Source organism: Neoarius graeffei, chromosome 22 (assembly GCF_027579695.1).
Source record: "Neoarius graeffei isolate fNeoGra1 chromosome 22, fNeoGra1.pri, whole genome shotgun sequence".
Lineage (NCBI taxonomy): Eukaryota > Metazoa > Chordata > Actinopteri > Siluriformes > Ariidae > Neoarius > Neoarius graeffei.
The window spans coordinates 23,416,045-23,436,339 of NC_083590.1; the positions used below are offsets into that span (position 1 = coordinate 23,416,045).

Sequence of the window (20,295 nt, forward strand, 5' to 3'; positions counted from 1 at the left end):
CTCCTCTGTCAGGTTTCACTTGAGACGTTCCCATGAAATGGTCCGAGTAGTGCAGCCTTTTTAAAAATAATCAAGACTGTCAGTTGTGCGGCACGCTGAGAAGTACTGTGAATTCCTCAGGTCATGTGGATTTGAGTCACAAGCTGTGGTGTGAAAGAGAAAGAGGAAAGAAAGACAGATGATGAAGTGAGAACATAAAAAAGGGGGAGGGCTGCTGCTAAGGTGTCACAGATATGCAAAGGAGGAAGTGATGCCAAACCTAGAGTAGAGTATCGACAGAAAGAGAGTGACAGAGAATGGAATTTATGTCCAAGAAAGAATGAAGAAAATCAGATGACAAGGAAATAGCGCAGAAATTAAGGACCTGACAGATGAGTGGGAGGATCTGGCAAAAATAAGCACTGGCGGTTACAGTAGGAGCATGTGAAGCCGACAGAAAGCAAGATGCAACAGTGAAAGAAAGAAGAGATGGACTAGTCTACACCACACCATCAAACCATCAACGTTATGTGTGATTCTGCCCCTGCCAGCTAGCAGCAGTAAGTGAGTATGAGGTGGAGAGAGAGAGAATGATGCTGCATTTTATTCAATGGCATTTTTCCTTGTTCTTTTTCTGGTGCTATGTTTCTCATTCCCAGATCCAGAGGTGTTCGAGAGCAGCGATCGGTGGGCATATGGTGCCGTGCTGACTGCTTCATCTGCAGTGCAGTAAGTTATAATCTTATTCAGAGCATAGCATGGGGGAGGTGAGCTCTTCAGTTAAATCCTCATGTAGTATCTACTGTCAGTTGTTTGTGTTGGAAGAACACCTTAACATGGAGGGAACCAGAAGATACTTCTAGCAATAGCGATGATGATGATGAGATATTTATTCAGGTTTTTAAACAACACTGTTTTGAAGAAGTCAAGAAGGTACCCTGAGGAATCTTTCTGGTTGATGAGACGCTGCTCATGAAACTATAAAAGAAGAAGTGGTCCAGACCGACATTTCCTGTTTCGTTTTGCTGAGTTCTGAACATGTAGTCTTACTTTTTTGCAAATCTGCAAAGAAAAAAAAAGCCCTTGGGTTACACGGGTTAAAATGTGATTGGATTTCAATTTCAAATCTTTGATTAAAAAAAAAAACCAGGCTATAACTGGAGTATCGTTTGGACTGAGAGTCCATTATGCAGCTGTTGTGGAATCTCCAGCTGAAGTGTGAATGATGTGAGCAAGAAGAAGAAGGAACAGCTTTGTCTGCCTGGAAGAAGTAAATATCAGCTGAACAGTTGCTGATACTCATATGACTCACAGGTGATTTTGCTGGATCATGATGACAGAAAAATGACTCGTTTTCTCTTCTACGTTGATTCAATTCCATTTTTTATAATCAAAATTGTAGAAATGTTTTAAATATAGTATATGATTTCTAATAATCCGAGGTGTTATTTATCTCATGAACTCTTCTCAGCATGGCGGACAGAGACGGTCAGTGGAACAGAGACAGGTATGATCCTGAATCTGGGATCTCTTCGGAAAACACCCGAGTCCATAGAACAAGGAGCAGAAGGCCCACATTGACAAATGGTATGTTGCACAAACATGACATGTCGCTCAGTGGGATTTCCCAGTTCTGAAATGCAACATCTGTGTTTAACTTCATGGTTTTCTCTTAGACATTCACTTTATACTTACAGAACAACATAATTTAGGGATTACAAGCTCCATCTCATGTCCTGGCAAGACAAGGATTTTGAGAGATTAATGCAAACACAAGGACAAGGATAATAAATACTGTAGTATGATATACATAGAAGATATTACATGGTTGCGTGAAGATATGAAGTTTATCTTCGAGTGGCGAATATATTCACGAGAGAGAGAGTGAAGCGAATGAGTGAAAATATTTTCAATACAAGAAGACAAACTTCGTGTCTTGGCACCAATGTGTAATGTTCTTTATATTATATGGACACATCCACAAAAAATATACGCAAGTTAACTAAAAGAATTTTAATTTTGAACCGGTTCACCATTTTGACAAGGAAAATACTGGGAGTGACGTCATCGGAGTGGAATATCAGGAATTATTATACATACAGGACACTTTTTCCATGGAATAAAAACGTGTCCTATTCCCTTCTAGCAGGTTTCATTCATTTGGTTTGATAGCATGCAATATTGTTAGCATATCGCTTATCCTACGTGTATTACGTCACTCTACCCAATGGAGAATGAGTGTTGAATATGGTTTACGATATTACATGGTTGTCAAGACAACATAACGTCGCACATTGGAGATGTGAACCTTACGTGCTAGCAAGCGACTGACAATTTGTAAACAAACATGGCTGCCAGGTTTGCTTCGTTAAATATGGAAGATTTTGAGAGAGCCTTGAAAGAGAAAGACACGTTGAACACCCGAAAAGAATGCGTATGTATAATAATAATAATAATAATATTAGCTGGCTTTTTTTCATGGTATATCAGATATATTCCATTCAGCTACTCGTCTTTGACTTGTTCAGTATCGTGCTTGCTGAATGGAATATATCTGATATACCACTCAACACCAGCCAATATTATTTAATTATGCCACTCAGCTCCGTGATGCATTTCGTATGAAAAATTTGAGTTTTTCAACACGAGAAAATAAACTTCATATCTTCAAGCCAGGGTGGCACGGTGGTGTAGTGGTTAGCGCTGTCGCCTCACAGCAAGAAGGTCCGGGTTCGAGCCCTGTGGCCGGCGAGGGCCTTTCTGTGCGGAGTTTGGATGTTCTCCCAGTGTCCGCGTGGGTTTCCTCCGGGTGCTCCGGTTTCCCCCACAGTCCAAAGACATGCAGGTTAGGTTAACTGGTGACTCTAAATTGAGCGTAGGTGTGAATGTGAGTGTGAATGGTTGTCTGTATCTATGTGTCAGCCCTGTGATGACCTGGCGACTTGTCCAGGGTGTACCCCGCCTTTCGCCCGTAGTCAGCTGGGATAGGCTCCAGCTTGCCTGCGACCCTGTAGAACAGGATAAAGTGGCTACAGATAATGAGATGAGATGTACCAGATGGAGCTCGTGTGAAAAATACAAGTGGCGTATTTCCCAGTAAAACACTCATGTCCGTATAATATATGCTGTTATAGAAAAACGATCAAGCAAAGCAGAGTAACTCTTACCAACATGGAGTTACGTTTTATCCCTCTTCTCGCACAACAGTTTGCCAATGAACACCATATTCATTTATAGTTCCATTTAAAGTTCATGGAATGTCGGCAAACCATGTTATTTTCTATTAACATTTCTATCATAGCGGCTATAAACAGTTATTTCCTCACCAGTGTCTCGGGGTTTTTTTCTCACATAAGTCACACAGCTGATAACGTTTCCAAACAACTGCAAAGCCTTCTGTCCTGAAGACTTTTCCTTGTTTGATAAAGTTACAGGTCCCAAATTACTTATGAAGCACCATAATCCTAACCCTTCACATAAGTATGCTTGCAGAATACTTTATCTAACCTGTTTTACTGGTGTTATATTTAGTCATGTATTATTATGTGTATGTACCCGAGAGCTGTTGAAGCTCCAATCTGATTGGTCAGAAGGTGCTGATTCATTTTCAACAGTTCTGGTTGCAAGGCAAATCACAGGTCTGTATTAATGCACTTGCTCTAATACATCATCATCGTTGTTGTTGTTGTTTCTGTAGTAACAAATAATTCATAAGGACTTGTATGGCAGAGGATGTACATAATTTAACAGATAAAACATCTTGTTATTCATCAAAGAAAAAACCTCCGAAGTGCTGATACGGTGAAGTGTTCTGTAAGGATATGTTTAGTTGACGTTTATGTTTTTGTGTAAGGAGTCTCCAGTGTCAGTGATTTGTAATGGTTTTCCACCATAGGAAAGTCTTCAGGGCAGAGGACTTTGCACTTTTTGGTTTTTATGTAACATGACAAGCTGAATTTATTGGCTTATTAACATAAACAGAGAAAATATAGAGGCTGGGAAGGGAATGACTGTTTCGATCTGCTTTAACATAAGTGATAACAAGAACTGACTTGTCTTATCCAACAAAAAATATCAGTATAAAGAGATAAAAACTATGACGTGTCATTCATCAAAAAATTATTTACTTTTTTTTATCACTGAAGAGGATGAAAACACTTTGGGAAGTTCTGTTATAGGAAAATAATTACCTTTGTGGTGGTACTTCATGTTCGGATGGATCACACCACCCTGTCATTTTTTATTTTACCAATGAGAGCATTTTAACCACCGTATGCATATAGCGTATATTTATGACACTTTAAGGGCAAAAGGGTTTTGGTCAATATTCAAATGAATTTTCCATTTGTGTGTGCGCGTGTGTGTGGCTGTGTTTATTAGGTCAGTGTGTCATGGCTGTACCAGCACCCTCTATATTAACACCAAGCTTTGACCTGGAACTTTGCAGAACACAGCTGGAGAAAGAAGGCTTCCAAGTTAGTAAACTCTAAACAGCTGTTCTTTATTTTCTTAAACTAACAGCCTAAAAATGGATCTCGGACAGTGGTGTCCAAACTCCAGCCCCAAGGCCAAATCCGGCTCGTGGCTCCTCTACTAGAATATAATGATAAGTTACAATTTTTCCATTTTCAGATTCAGAATGTGTTACACACTTAGCTAAAACGTAAGAGCATTTTTTTTCCTGACTACAGCTACAAATCAATTTACAGAATAATATTTAGTCATGACTACAGACAAAACCTACCTACCTACCTACCGGAGCGACCTCAGTTGGACATTATTGACCATACTTCTCCATAACTCATGGTCTGCCATTGCTATTGGCAACTGATACTTCTCAAGATTGGCGTCTTCTACCAGTTGATCAATAAAGGTTCCGGCTGGTCGTCCTCTACTGCGTTTTCCGTGGATTGTTTCGCAAAGAATCACCTTGTGGATCATCTCCTCCTTACTTCTCCAGCAATGGCCAGGAAAACGTAGTCTCCTTTCTGCTATTGTTGTTGAAAGCTTTGGAAAGTCTCCATAGAGCTCTTTCTTAGAGAAAAAGTCTAATGTTAACAGTGAGAAGGGGCGATTTCCAATGAGCTCGAAACCACTCATCATGGAAAACCTTTAGAAAGTAAATCTGCAACCAAGTATTAAAAACGACAGTTAATTTATGATTCTTAGTTTGTCCAATTAACACTGGTCCCTGAAATGGGGGTGAACCAGTTATAAAAAGTGTTGTAACTCCTACATCATTCATTCAATCTGAATATCCTCAGACTAAAGCTGTACATTGAGCTCATAATCATTATTTAATTTAAACTCCAATATACTGTGGTAGACATATTTATGAATACATTTACACACTAGCGTTATAGTTGTTATAGGTGATTTTTGAAATCAGGGGAATCTGGATTTACATCGGTAAATTAGGTTGACATTTTTAAAAGGGATTTTTTTTTGGTGGTGGTTTCCATAAAAGAATGAGAACACTTCAACAACCACTCTCTATTTACCTTTCACTCTGATCGCCTTAGACCTCTCTACCCAGAATTACACTTATATAATCTGTCTTTATAGTTTAATTTTTTCCACTGTCCTTGCTGGGAATCAAACTTGGGACCTTCTACTTTGAAGTCCACCACTTTACCACGACACCATAGAGGATTCAGTTCCCACAGAGGATTCGGTTCCCACAAAGAAATTAAACATTCCACTAGATTACCCAACCCTAACCCTAATCAGGTGAATCCAGATTCATCTGATTTAAAAAAAAAATCACCTGTAACATAGTCAAGACTACCTAAACCAAGACCAAGTCATGACCAAGACCAGAGTGAAAACCAAGACAAGACCAAGACTTTGAGGAGTTGAGACCAAGTCAAGATCAAGACCAAGGTAGGGCAAGACCGAGTCAAGACCAGGACCAGACCAGTGTGTGTGAAGGGGGGAGGGGGGATGGCCATTAACAAGAAGAAAAATTTCAAATTAGCAATGAGTCACGTTATTGGTTGCATTTGAAGCATCCAATCACAGTAATGATGTTAACAAATAAATCAGGCAATGCACAGGCAATTTAGTGAAATCCCCACAGTTGTGGTCTTGATCAGTCTTGAAATAAAATCCCGAGTCCTCCACGTCTGACAAGACCGAGTAAAAATGCGGTCAATTCTGAGATGAGACCGAGACCTTCAAAAAGTGGTCTTGAGATCGGTCTCGAGTACTACAACACTAATACACACAGACTATTGACTAAGTTTGGACACCACTGCTCAAGGAATTCTGGGAAATAAATTTTTCTGCCATGCAATACTATACTGTATATTACAGTGCCACTATTTTGGCTGCTCTAACGCAGATCCCTGTCGAGGACTTTGAGACTCCTCTCAGAACAGCACTGGAACCTCCTTCCATCCGAAGATACCTGTTCTTCAACTCGTCTCTGTTTCATTTCATCATGGCTCCAGTAAGAGCAAACATGTAAATCACTGATGGAACCATTTTTTAAAAAAAATTTCAAATGTAGTCCATCAGCCAAGACAAGTTTAGTGTCTTAAGTTTGCTTCTTTTGCTTTGCACCAGGGGTAAAGCATGAGTAAAGCAGATTTTTCCATAAATAAATGCAAAAAACTTCATATACTTGCTTCAAACAACGTTGTAGCTACATAATCCCATTTTACATGAAGCACTTGACAAAGTATTTTGTAAAACAGCATGAAATGTCTGTATTTACAAATGTGAAGGGGAAAAAAGTCATTCTGCTTCAATTATGGCTGCCTTCAAAACATCACAGTGTTCAGATACACGGTGAATTTTTGTTCTGTTTATAGATCCATGAAATTCACACAGTGTCTCAAACCACATCGGTAAGCCTGTGCAATATTACTGGTATCTGGTCATTTCACACAAAAGTCTTTTCGCACAAGTCATTTATGACAAATCTAAAGACGTTTTGCCCAAGTTCTAAGAACATTTAATCTTTATTTTAAATACCGACTGATCATGTTTGAAAAGATGTTTGCTGGAACAATAAGATTGCAAAAGTGAAAATGAGGTCTAATGGTTAGAGAAGCAGCTTTGGGACCAAAAGGTTGCCAGTTCCATTCCCTGGACCAACAGGAATGGCTGAAGTGCCCTTGAGCAAGGCACCTAACCCCCATCTGCTCCCCAGGCTGCTCTGGGCATGTTGTACGTCTCTCTGGATAAGAGCTTCTGCTAAATGCCTGTAATGTAATATAATGAAAATCTTCACCATCTATACCATTGTTCTGACAACAACAGTTTTAGATTGCTCAGTGGAAGTGAAATTTGCCATGGTTGATTAGTTGTGACAGGTCATTAAAATAGATGCAGCAATACCTGTTTCTTGCACATGCTCAATTAAAAGGAACAGTAGGATTGCAAAAGTGAAAATGTTCACCATCTATCCCATTGTTTTAGATAGGACGTCAGATTTGTGCTAAATGTCTTCAGATTTGTGCTAAATGTCATCAGATTTGTGCTATCATCTTCATATTTGTCCTAAATGTTGTCAGATTTGTGCTAATATCTTCATATTTGTGCTAAATGTCATCAGATTTGTGCTAAATGCCGTCAGATTTGTGCTAATATCTTCATATTTGTGCTAAATGTCATCAGATTTGTGCTAAATGTCATCAGATTTGTGCTAATTTCTTCATATTTGTCCTAAATGTCGTCAGATTTGTGCTAATATATTCATATTTGTGCTAAATGTCGTCAGATTTGTGCTAATATATTCATATTTGTGCTAAATGTCGTCAGATTTGTGCTAAATGTCGTCAGATTTGTGCTAAATGCCATCAGATTTGTGCTGATATCTTCATATTTGTGCTAAATGCCGTCAGATTTGTGCTAAATGTCATCAGATTTGTGCTAAATGCCATCAGATTTGTGCTAATATCTTCATATTTGTGCTAAATGACTTCAGATTTGTGCTAATATCGTCAGATTTGTGCTAATATCGTCAGATTTGTGCAAAATGTCGTCAGATTTGTGCAAAATGTCATCAGATTTGTGCTAAATGACTTGTGCGAAAAGACTCTTGTGCTAAATGACCGTAATTAAACACACATTGCTTAAGTACTATGTGTGATCTGGGAGAGGGATATTTATGGAAAATTGTTTCAGATTTCCATCACATCAGCTTCATATCTCCAGAGCAAAATTTTAAAAGAAAGTAAGCATCGTACACCAAACATATCTTGGCTGATCGACTCAATTTGAGGTGAATTTGATTTTAGATTATATTATTTTAAGCTAAACATTTAAACACATCCAGACTGAGCAGCCTGAGATAATATCCACAGTTATACAACTCTGTGATAACATTCTTCACTTCCATGAATCATAATTCATTTAAATAATTCACAGTTCATTTCACGTGACTCATAATTCATTCATCTCTGTTCAGGAGTTGTCTGAGAAGTGAGACACGTTCTCCTTTTAGAAGGTCACGGAGTGTGTGAGTTGGCATGACGTGACTGGTTTCTCTCGGCAGATTGTGTATGTGGTGCTGTGGTGTGCCGTGTACTCCAGTCTGCACCTTTACCTCAATGAGAGCATCATGAACCTCTGGGTTCTTTGTCTGTGTGTGAGCCTCATCGTCGTCGTCATCACCGCCATCATCATCCTCGTCTTCCACTACAGCAACAAAGAGGCAGGAAAATACTTCCTCTCACATTCCTGTCCCAACCTCAAGAAAGCAAATTCACTCCCAGACAGTCCACAAGCTTAATTATTGTTTTTAAAAATGTTTACGTGTTGTTTGAATAATCAATCAATCAGCAAGTGAATGTAAGACCAATGACAACATATTCCAGTCATGTGCATTGTATAGTCATACATACACAAATCACCCCATAATTACACTAAACGCAAGTAATATCAATTGAAATGCTATAAATTTCCACTCAGCTCTCATTAACAAGGTGCAGTTTGTAATATTTAAATGTTTTTCAGCCTACACTACCGTTCAAAAGTTTGGGGTCACCCAGACAATTTTGTGTTTTCCATGAAAAGTCACACTTTTATTTCCCACCATAAGTTGTAAAATGAATAGAAAATATAGTCAAGACATTTTTCTGGCCATTTTGAGCATTTAATCGACCCCACAAATGTGATGCTCCAGAAACTCAATCTGCTCAAAGGAAGGTCAGTTTTATAGCTTCTCTAAAGAGCTCAACTGTTTTCAGCTGTGCTAACATGATTGTACAAGGGTTTTCTAATCATCCATTAGCCTTCTGAGGCAATGAGCAAACACATTGTACCATTAGAACACTGGAGTGAGAGTTGCTGGAAATGGGCCTCTATACACCTATGGAGATATTGCACCAAAAACCACACATTTAGGTGGTGTTTACATTAGACTGTATCAGTGGATCATCAGATTAACGTTTTTAAAACGATTCGCGTGCACACAGCAACGCCAATACACGGATACGCTAATCACATGACTAATTAGACAGCACGCAAGTTGAAATGTGTCAGTGCGGCTCAGCGCTTCCTCCTCAGCGGCTGCGCTCCAAATCGCTCCGCCCTGAACAGCGAGTGCCCTCTGGAGGGTGCGCACTCCGGCCCTGCGCAGCTCACAGAGCGCGCGAGTGAAGCGCACGAGCAGTGATTCGGGACTGAGCCGCTGTGTGTGTGATCCCAGTGCATATCGGGCATGCGCGTCACTTACCACTTGCAAGTGGAAGGATGGCAAGCCTAAAGACAATCATAACTACACAATGGGCAGTATTTGCATCTTACCATGAACAACATTAAGAATGACAAAGCAAAGCATTATATTCATACTTTTATACTCTTTAATGAAAAACAAAAAGGTGATACAAGGCGGAAACAATAGCAGGAAGTGAAGTCCGCGCCGTTTTTTAGCAGTCGCGTCACATGACCAACGTGGCATGAACAACACCAGCGAATCAGGAAGGTGGATGTCACAGTGACGTTGTCCAATGACGACGTCAGCTAGAGCTCAGCACTGCGTTTCCTCGTATCTCAATGTTTACACAGCACCGGATCAGATACGAACTGGGTTGAATACGTGGGCCCTGGCGGATTCAAGTTGTTCCGCCTGTGGAGTCGTTTCCCGGCGTTTTAATGTGAACGGACAGTGCATCCGCGACGAAAACGAGACGGATACGGTCTAATGTAAACACCACCTTAGTAGAATTTAGCTAGAATAGTCATTTACCACATTAGCAATGTATAGAGTGTATTTCTGATTAGTTTAAAGTGATCTTCATTGAAAAGAACAGTGCTTTTCTTTCAAAAATAAGGACATTTCAAAGTGACCCCAAACTTTTGAACGGTAGTGTATATTAATAATATATTTTCAAAGATAACTTAGAAACATCAACTCAGCATCTACTCATCAAAACAATACTCCCTTGCAAATAATTTTTGCATGCATTCTTCATAAAGGCTTCTTAAATGAAAATAAATAAATAAACAAACCCATTTCTGGCCCAGAAATTAGCTCCACATTTCATTAAATTAAAAAGCAACTCACGTGTACGTCCAGTCATACAAAGTTTCATCAATCAGTCGGGATCAGCCGCAATGAAAGAAATGCTTGTCAATGTTTTTATATTACAGTTGTTATTGACAGACACAAGACACATGAGGACTCCAAAGATTACACACAGCTCCTTTAAAAACAGAGTTTGAGACGTGAAAAGTCATGTTTTGGTAAATATTTAGCCTGTCACATATGCTTTGTGTTGTTACAAGCATTGAAATATACAGATACAGTATTTTACAGCTGGGGAGCAAAATCTTATCTGTAAAAGGTTCATGTATGTGCAGGATTTCATTCCATACTTAGGCCAAGATGACCTGATTGGACAGGTGGAGTCAGACGCAGCTTGTAAAGCAGTTCTATAGCAGTGAACCTGAAAGCACTGATTTAAGATCACTGTTGTGTTTCTTGGCACAGATCAACGTGAATACTGACGTGCGTCTGGTGCAAGTGAACGAGCGGCTCATCGGGCACGGTCTGCTCCTGGGAGTGGCGGACTGGATTGAAAAGTGCACTGGGAAAATGCAGGTAACGTGAGAGGAAACCTATAAAGTAAATTGTCAGTGTTTTATCTACGTGCTCTATGGTGTGGGTTTTGTTTCATAAATTGAAGTTAGGGATCTGTCAGGAAGGGCGTGTCTGTGTTTTATGATACATTACCTGATTAGATATTCAGTAAATCCAGAAATTTATCTTGACCAAGTCAAACAATTTGTGAAGGTCCAGTTACATACTGTAAAAATGTTCAGAAAAATCTGGATAAGCAACTAACATTACTTAAAGGTGACAACATAGTTAAACATTATCAAATAGTTTAAGGATATAAATAAGACTTAAAATAAGTTTTTAAGTGGTTTTAGTATAAATATGGAGGTGATTATAGGAAATCATGTGCATTGATTTGTTGAGAAGTTCAGACTCTCAACAGTTCCTCAATAATCACCTCGAGTGACTCGGCAAAACGGCGGCCAATTGCTTCGTAATCGTAAGTGAGGAAGAATTACAAATGATGAAAGAAAATGCTGTTCCTAAAAGCACTAAAGATGCTATGAAGTTTGGTCTAAAACTATTGAAAGGTAAGGTGGAATTGTGATTTATTTATTTCAAAACAAAGTATTTTATGTGAGTCGGCGTAGATAAGTGACAAGTCTGCAGCACGCCATTATTACATTTGCATACTGCTTTTGAAGTTTGAAATAAATTAATTTTTAAATACAATTTAAAAAAAAAAAACACCTGTGTATTTATTCAAAAACAATTATTCGCCTCAGGCTCAATGAATATCAGTGAATAACTGTTAATTATTTTTTTCGCGGTCCAGTTTCCATCAGATCCTGCACTCTGATTGGCTGGCGAGCGGGTCCGTATCTTACAATACAGACCCCAGTTACGGACCTCTGGCGACTCGCTTGTTCACAACAATGAACACAGTAGCAATTTTTGTCAACATTTATTTTCACATTTCTCAGGAGAATAGCATTAATTTTACAGCATGGATAGCGATAACGACAGTGTTCACAGCGAAAGCGAGTTTTACTACCCTGAGGAAGAAGAAATAAAAGAAAACATTTCAGGAGAAAGCTAAAAACCTGTAACAGTTGCTAACGCCGAGCAAAAACATGGCTGAATCCTGAATGACTCAATTTTGTATAAATAGGGGACTACATAGGCGGCAAAATGTAGTTTTTTTTCCTGCCATGGAAGTGCACTTGTATACTGAGGAGGAAGCCATTTGCATTACAGCCGTGAATGAGGATTCAAAATGGCGGCTCGGCTCGATGTTCCCTTTCGGGCGCTCTCGTTTTCTGTTAGAATTTGGTAAAGAAAAAAATTAATATAATCATTTACCAGCTTAAGGTCGGTCCGTATGGTGAAATACCGTGACCTCGGCCTTGAATACTGACCTCGGCCCAAAGGGCCTCGGTATTTCACAATACAGACCTCTCAGCTGGTAAATAACATGTATATACATTTTGTTTCATACTGGCACGTCATATCACCACTTTTAACTAGCGTCAGGGACTCTGAATGTATGTGATACATGAGTTTTAAATTTGACTCAGGCAGAACACACACACACACACACATCTCTGCGCAGTCTTCTTCACACATTATTTTTAAAAATCTCTGAAACATTTTGAAAACTGAACCCTGAACTACGTAGTTCTTTTGCATGGTTCTGTTATAGCAGGTTTTCAAGAACTTGGTTCATTCTGTTGAAATGGCTTGTTGGGTTCTGGTCTAAACCGAAATTATACACACACACACACACACACACACACACACACACACACACACACACACAGTACTGTGCAAAAGTCTTAGGCACATGTAAAGAAATGCTGTAGGCCAAAAATGCCTTAAAAATAATGAAATGAAATGTTTCAGCATTAAAAAAAAATACTATAAGCAGTAAGCCATAATAAATGAAACAAAGTCAGTATTTGGTGTGAGACGACCCTTTGCTTTTTTCCTTTTTTATTTCTATATTTTATATACACAATCAGGTTCATTTCCTACTTTATCTGCTAAAAACATATTTCTACCACAGCATGAGAGTTTTGCTTAACAGGGGTCTCTTTCTCTGTCTCTTTGTCTCTCTCTCTCTCAGCTTTGCGGTGTGTTCTGGGATTTGGGTCCCTGCTTGCGAACCCTGACAGAAACTTTAGAGGAACTGGGCTTGGTCAGAGATGAGATAAAGGTTTGTAGGCTACTTTTAACCAACAGTACTATTGGTTCTGTTCTAAGGTTAAGACGATGCAAAATAGTGTTGGACAGATACAGAATATATATATATATATATATATATATATATATATATATATATACACACACACACACACACACACACACACACACACACACACAGTGGTGCTTGGAAGTTTGTGAACCCTTTAGAATTTTTTATATTTCTGCATAAATATGACCTAAAACATCATCAGATTTTCACACAAGTCCTAAAAGTAGATAAAGAGAACCCAGTTAAACAAATGAGACAAAAATATTATACATGGTCATTTATTTATTGAGGAAAATAGCCCAATATTATATATCTGTGAGTGGCAAAAGTATGTGAACCTTTGCTTTCAGTATCTGGTGTGACCCCCTTGTGCAGCAATAACTGCAACTAAACATTTCTGGTAACTGTTGATCAGTCCTGCACACCAGCTTGGAGGAATTTTAGCCCGTTCCTCCGTACAGAACAGCTTCAACTCTGGGATGTTGGTGGGTTTCCTCACATGAACTGCTCGCTTCAGGTCCTTCGACAACTTTCCATTGGATTAAGGTCAGGACTTTGACTTGGCCATTCCAAAACATTAACTTTATTCTTCTTTAACCATTCTTTGGTAGAGCGACTTGTGTGCTTAAGGTCGTCGTCTTGCTGCATGACCCACCTTCTCTTGAGATTCGGTTCATAAACAGATGTCCTGACATTTTCCTTTAGAATTCCCTGGTATAATTCAGAATTCATTGTTCCATCAATGATGGCAAGCCGTCCTGGCCCAAATGCAGCAAAACAGGCCCAAACCATGATATTACCACCATCATGTTTCACAGATGGGAGAAGGTTCTTATGCTGGAATGCAGTGTTTTCCTTTCTCCAAACATAACGCTTCTCATTTAAACCAAAAAGTTCTATTTTGGTCTCATCCAGCCACAAAACATGTTTCCAATAGCCTTCTGGCTTGTCCACGTGATCTTTAGCAAACTGCAGATGAGCAGCAATGTTCTTTTTGGAGAGCAGCGGCTTTCTCCTTGCAACCCTGCCATGCACACTATTGTTGTTCAGTGTTCTCCTGATGGTGGACTCATGAACATTAACATCAGGCAATGTGAGAGAGGCCTTCAGTTGCTTAGAAGCTACCCTGGGGTCCTTTGTGACCTCGCCGACTATTACACGCCTTGCTCTTGGAGTGATCTTTGTTGGTTGACCACTCCTGGGGAGGGTAACAATGGTCTTGAATTTCCTCCATTTGTACATAGTCTGTCTGACTGTGGATTGGTGGAGTCCAAACTCTTTAGAGATGGTTTTGTCACCTTTTCCAGCCTGATGAGCATCAGCAACGCTTTTTCTGAGGTCCTCAGAAATCTTCTTTGTTCGTGCCATGATACACTTCCACAAATGCGTGTTGTGAAGATCAGACTTTGATAGATCCCTGTTCTTTAAATAAAACAGGGTGCCCACTCACACCTGATTGTCATCCCATTGACTGAAAACACCTGACTCTAATTTCACCTTCAAATTAACTGCTAATCCTAGAGGTTCACATACTTTTGCCACTCACAGATATGTAATATTGGATCATTTTCCTCAATAAATAAATGACCAAGTATAATATTTGTTGTCTCATTTGTTTAACTGGGTTCTCTTTATCTACTTTAAGGACTTGTGTGAAAATCTGATGTTTTAGATCATATTTATGCAGAAATATAGAAAATTCTAAAGGGTTCACAAACTTTCAAGCACCACTGTATATATCACACAGAGTACTGTGCAAAAGTCTTAGGCACATGTAAAGAAATGCTGCTGACCAAAAATGGCTTAAAAATAATGAAATTAAATGTTTCAACATTAAAAAAAATATACTATAAACAGTAATCAGTAAGCCATAATAAATGAAACCAAGTCAATATTTGGTGTGAGACCAATTATTGACTTTGCTTCAAAAAAATAGTAGTCTGAGGTCCAGTGAGTGCAGTTTTATGCGGAAATGAGCTGTAGGTTTTACTGAGCATCTTCCAGAACCAGCCACAGTTCTTCTGGACACTTTGACTGTCACACTCGCTTCTTCATTTTGCACCAAAACCCAGCAGCCTTCATTATGTTTTCTTTTTTAATCTGAAAAATGCTCTCTTATGGAATACGCTGCTCAGATACAAACTTTTTTCCCCCGTAACATTTAATGTTGTGCTGGAAAATGAAGCGAACGTTTGGACTCTAAAATGTTTTTGTACCGACTTGATAATGTAGAAATCATCAAATAGAAATCTACAACAAAGTTTGATTGAAAAAAATATATAGGGTGCCTAAGACTTTTGCACAGTACTGTATATTAGAATATCTTAAACATTATATGGATAACTATTTTCGCAAAAGTTTTCACAAATATAATACTAAGGAAAAAAAATCTTTTCCATTTTACTCTCTAGAACAAACTGAAGAAAAGAATGTCCCACCTCGTAGTAGTGGCTGAAGTCCCATCCACTGAGCCTGATGCTGGAGAGATCAGTGAGGGGTTTGATGAAGAGCATCCCCTGCTGGGAGGGGACAGAACAAGTCGTGCTCCACCCAAGAAAAGACAAGAAGTTATACTGACCCAAACATTTAGTCTGTTACCAGACTTTACTCTCTCATATCAGGTACAGAGGCATAGAGAAGTTCATTTCTGTACTGTGGTGATGATCTCAGTTATAAATAACACCGTTGTCATAGCAAGCGGAAATCGTTGAATTGAGCCAGTGTGTAGGTGAACATGAGACATTGAGACGTTACCCAGCTGCTGCCAAGCTTTACTTAGCTACTCTATGAATAATGCCTTCTCCATTAACTTACAAAGAAGCAAATTATAGACTGAAAATATGGTACGGGGTAGCACTTAATGTGTAGAAGGTAGCGTTGCTGCCTCACAGCTCCAGAGCTGTGAGCTTGTGTTACAGAGTTTTACATTTTCTCTCTGTATCAGTCTGGGTTCACCAATTTTCTTCCCACCTCCCAAAAAATCGTGACTCCAAATTGCCCCAAAGTGTGAGGAACTGTGCCAATGTGTGTATGGGCTCTGAATCCATGACCCTGATGATGAAGATGAATGAATGATACATGATTCATACACATTGTTGACTTTTGTGTGTGTGTGTTCACTCCCAGGAAATTGCAAACCATCTTTTGATGATCTACAGTGCCGTCTATGTGAAGTTGCTGGTATCAGAGAGACTTCCCAATTCCTCAAGTGGCCCTCTAGATTCAGAGAGGAATCACTGCAAAATGGCATCACTTTGTCTTTGTCAGTATGTACAGTACAAACTGTTGCAGTAGAGAGACTCAAGCTGTAAAAGACTATCCAGAATGCATTTCTGTAGAAATGCTCAATCATGGCAATGTGAACAAACCTGAACCCGCTGTACTATAAATGTTCTTTAAATTATTTTCCAAGCTGCTTTGTGAAATAAACATATTTCCTCTTATAAAGTGGTCTCTTTTGAAGTGGTGAGATGTGATATTCTAATGTGGTTCTTACATAAAGGTTGTGGGAGGACAGAGAGAGAGCGAGAGAGAGAGAGTCGCTGATGCATTTCAGAGATTATACTCAGGCTGTCAGCATGGTTCAGAAAACGAGTCAGTAAATCTGTACAGAACTGCATGTGGTGGAACTAGCGCGCTCTAATTCAGGAGAGCATATGACAACACGGCTTCACAGAGAACAAGGGAAACGTAAGAGCACACAGAGGAAACCAGTGCAAAGGAACGTTACGCAGTGCACCGGGAAAGGGAGCAATATGTAATATAACAGCACATAAAGGCAATATTACAGTTTCAATGATTAAGGCACCACAATGAAATATAACAGCACAGGAATGAAAAGAGCACAATGCAGTGTAACACAGGACAGGGAGGAGAACAGCACAGTGTAATGTGACACAGCACAGTGTAATGTTACACTAAACAATGTTACACAAAACGGTGTAATGTAACATAGCACAAATGTAATGTTACACTAAACAGTGTCATGTGACAGCACAGTGTAATGTTACATAAAAAAACTAAATGTAACAAAACGGTTTAATGTAACATAGCACAAATGTAATGTTACACAAAAAACTAATGTTACACAAAATGGTGTAATGTAACATAGCACAAATGTAATGTTACACTAAACAGTGTAATGTTACATAAAAAAACTAATGTTACACAAAACGGTGTAATGTAACATAGCACAAATGTAATGTTACACTAAACAGTGTCATGTGACAGCACAGTGTAATGTTACATAAAAAAACTAAATGTAACAAAACGGTTTAATGTAACATAGCACAAATTTAATGTTACACTAAACAGTGTAATGTTACATAAACTAATGTTACACAAAACGATGTAATGTAACATTGCACAAATGTAATGTTACATAATAAACTAATGTTACACAAAACGGTGTAATGTAACATACAGTAGCACAAATGTAATGTTACACAAAAAACTAATGTTACACAAAATGGTGTAATGTAACATAGCACAAATGTAATGTTACACTAAACAGTGTAATGTTACATAAAAAAACTAATGTTACACAAAACGGTGTAATGTAACATAGCACAAATGTAATGTTACACTAAACAGTGTCATGTGACACAGCACAGTGTAATGTTACATAAAAAAACTAAATGTAACAAAACGGTGTAATGTAACATAGCACGAATGTAATGTTACACTAAACAGTGTAATGTTACATAAACTAATGTTACACAAAACGATGTAATGTAACATTGCACAAATGTAATGTTACATAATAAACTAATGTTACACAAAACGGTGTAATGTAACATACAGTAGCACAAATGTAATGTTACACTAAACAGTGTAATGTTACATAATAAACTAATGTTACACAAAACGGTGTAATGTAACATAGCACAAATGTAATGTTACACTAAACAGTGTAATGTGACATAGCACAATGTAATGTTACATAAAACTAATGTGACAGCACAGTGTAATGCTACACAAAACAGTGTAATGTGACACAGCACAGTAATGTTACACAGCACAGCGTAATGTGACACAAAACAGTGTAATGTGACAGCAGTGTAAATGTTACACAAAACAATGTAATGAACAGCAGCACAGTATATTGTAACAGCACAGTGTAATGTTACATGGCACAGTGTAATATAACAGCATAGTGTAATGTAACACAGCACAGTGCAATGTTACTCGGCACAGTGTATTGTAGCACAGCAAAGTAACAGGATGTATTGTAATACAGCACAGTGTAATGATACACAGCACAGGGAAGAAGGCCATAGAGTGTAATGTAGCACATCAAAGGGAAGAAGGCAGCACAGTTAAATGTAACATAAGCACAGTGTAATATGGGTAGTTAGCATTGTAACAGCAAGAAGGCTCCGGGTTCGAACCTCACGGCTAATGGAGGCCTTTCTGTGTGGAGCTTGCATGTGCTCCCCGTGTCTGTATGGGTTTCCTCTTGGTGCTCTGGTTTCCTCCCACAGTCCAAAAGACATGCATTTATGTTAACTGGCTATTCTAAATTGCCCATGCGTGTGAATGGTTGGGTGGGAACTGCTCTACATCCTCGACGTCCACCCTGGGTAGCTCTCCTGAGCTAGCTAACAAATCTGCAGCAAAGTCAACTACGGCTGACATACGAGAAGACAACGACAGTGTAATATAACACAGTATAATGCAACAGCACAGTGAGTGTAATGTAAACACAGTAGAGTGTAATATTACACAAAACAGTGTATTGTAACACGGGACAGTATAGTGTAATGTAGTACATCACAGGGGAGAAGCCAGCACAGTGTAATGTGACACAGTACAGGAAGGAAGGCAACACAGTATAATGCAACAGCACAGTGAGGAAAGCAGTGGAGTGTAATATAACACAACACAGTGTAATGTTACACTGTAGCACAGCACAGTGTAATGTAACACAGCACAGGGAAGAAGGCAGCACAGTGTAATGTAACACGGCACAGGAAAGAAGGCAGCACAGTATAATGCAACAGCACAGTGAGGAAAGCAGTGGAGTGTAATATTACACCGTAACACAGCAAAGTGTAATGTAACACGGCACAGGGAAGACGGCAGCACAGTGTAATGTAACACGGCACAGGGAAGAAGGCAGCACAGTATAATGCAACAGCACAGTGAGGAAAGCAGTGGAGTGTAATATTACACCGTAACACAGCAAAGTGTAATGTAACAGAGCACAGGGAAGACGGCAGCACAGCGTAATGTAACACGGCACAGGGAAGAAGGCAGCACAGTATAATGCAACAGCACAGTGAGGAAAGCAGTGGAGTGTAATATTACGCCGTAACACAGCAAAGTGTAATGTAACACGGCACAGGGAAGAAGGCAGCACAGTATAATGCAACAGCACAGTGAGGAAAGCAGTGAAGTGTACTGTAACAGCAGTGTAATGTTACACAAAACAGTGTATTGTAACACAGCATTGCAAAGTGTAATGTAAGACAGGACAGGACAGGAAGGAAGGAAGGCAACACAGTATAATGCAACAGCACAGTGAGGAAAGCAGTGGAGTGTACTGTAACACAGCATAGCGTAATCTAATACATCACAGAGAAGAAGCCAGCACAGTGAGGAAACAGTGGAGTGTATTGTAACACAGCACAGTGTAATATCAGGCATCACAGGGAAGACGGCAATAGAGTGTAATGTAACAGCACATGGAGCAAGGCACCACAAGAGGTGGGCTATACAAGAATAATATTATAATCAATCACATATCACATGAACGTCCGAGATCTATTTGCTCAGAACTTATAAAAAGCAAATATTAATGAAGATGTGACAATTGGTACCAAAACAGTTTGAATATCTGGTTACTTTTTACAGCAAGTAACTAATGTGTTATAAGAGCACTGACACCTGATGTTAATGACTACACTTCAATAACAAATCACGATGTTATGATATGGCAATGCAGCCAAGAAAAATTATTTTTAAAAAATCCAAGTTGATGTAGTTGTGGAGTGACTGCTCAGTGAGTAAATGGACATGATGAAAGAAATGGAGAAAATCTGAGCTGGAA

At 39.0% G+C, this 20,295-nt stretch overlaps 1 protein-coding gene across 5 annotated transcripts; it reads left to right on the forward strand.

The window, feature by feature from the left end:
• Positions 1-230: 230 nt before the first annotated feature.
• Positions 231-16,691, forward strand: tmem268 (transmembrane protein 268). Of its 5 annotated transcripts, XM_060904652.1 has the most exons (11): positions 231-543; positions 639-708; positions 1,130-1,293; positions 1,451-1,566; positions 4,360-4,454; positions 6,323-6,430; positions 8,483-8,641; positions 10,922-11,032; positions 13,116-13,205; positions 15,656-15,865; positions 16,371-16,691. In XM_060904652.1, exons 3-11 carry the CDS (start codon positions 1,283-1,285, stop codon positions 16,536-16,538), a joined length of 1,068 nt encoding a protein of 355 aa, XP_060760635.1. In that variant the 5' UTR covers positions 231-543; positions 639-708; positions 1,130-1,282; the 3' UTR covers positions 16,539-16,691. The 5 variants fall into 5 exon arrangements, with proteins under 5 accessions (XP_060760635.1, XP_060760637.1, XP_060760638.1 ...); XM_060904654.1 differs by lacking the exon at positions 1,130-1,293; XM_060904655.1 differs by lacking the exon at positions 1,130-1,293 and having other exon boundaries at positions 438-539.
• Positions 16,692-20,295: the final 3,604 nt, after the last annotated feature.

Coding starts and splice junctions, on each gene's coding strand:
- tmem268 (XM_060904651.1), top strand. CDS start 590: ATGGCATTTTTCCTTGTTCTTTTTCTGGTGCTATGTTTCTCATTCCCA. Junction 709..1,450: donor ACTGCTTCATCTGCAGTGCA/GTAAGTTATAAT, acceptor AACTCTTCTCAG/CATGGCGGACAGAGACGGTC. Junction 4,455..6,322: donor TGGAGAAAGAAGGCTTCCAA/GTTAGTAAACTC, acceptor GCTCTAACGCAG/ATCCCTGTCGAGGACTTTGA.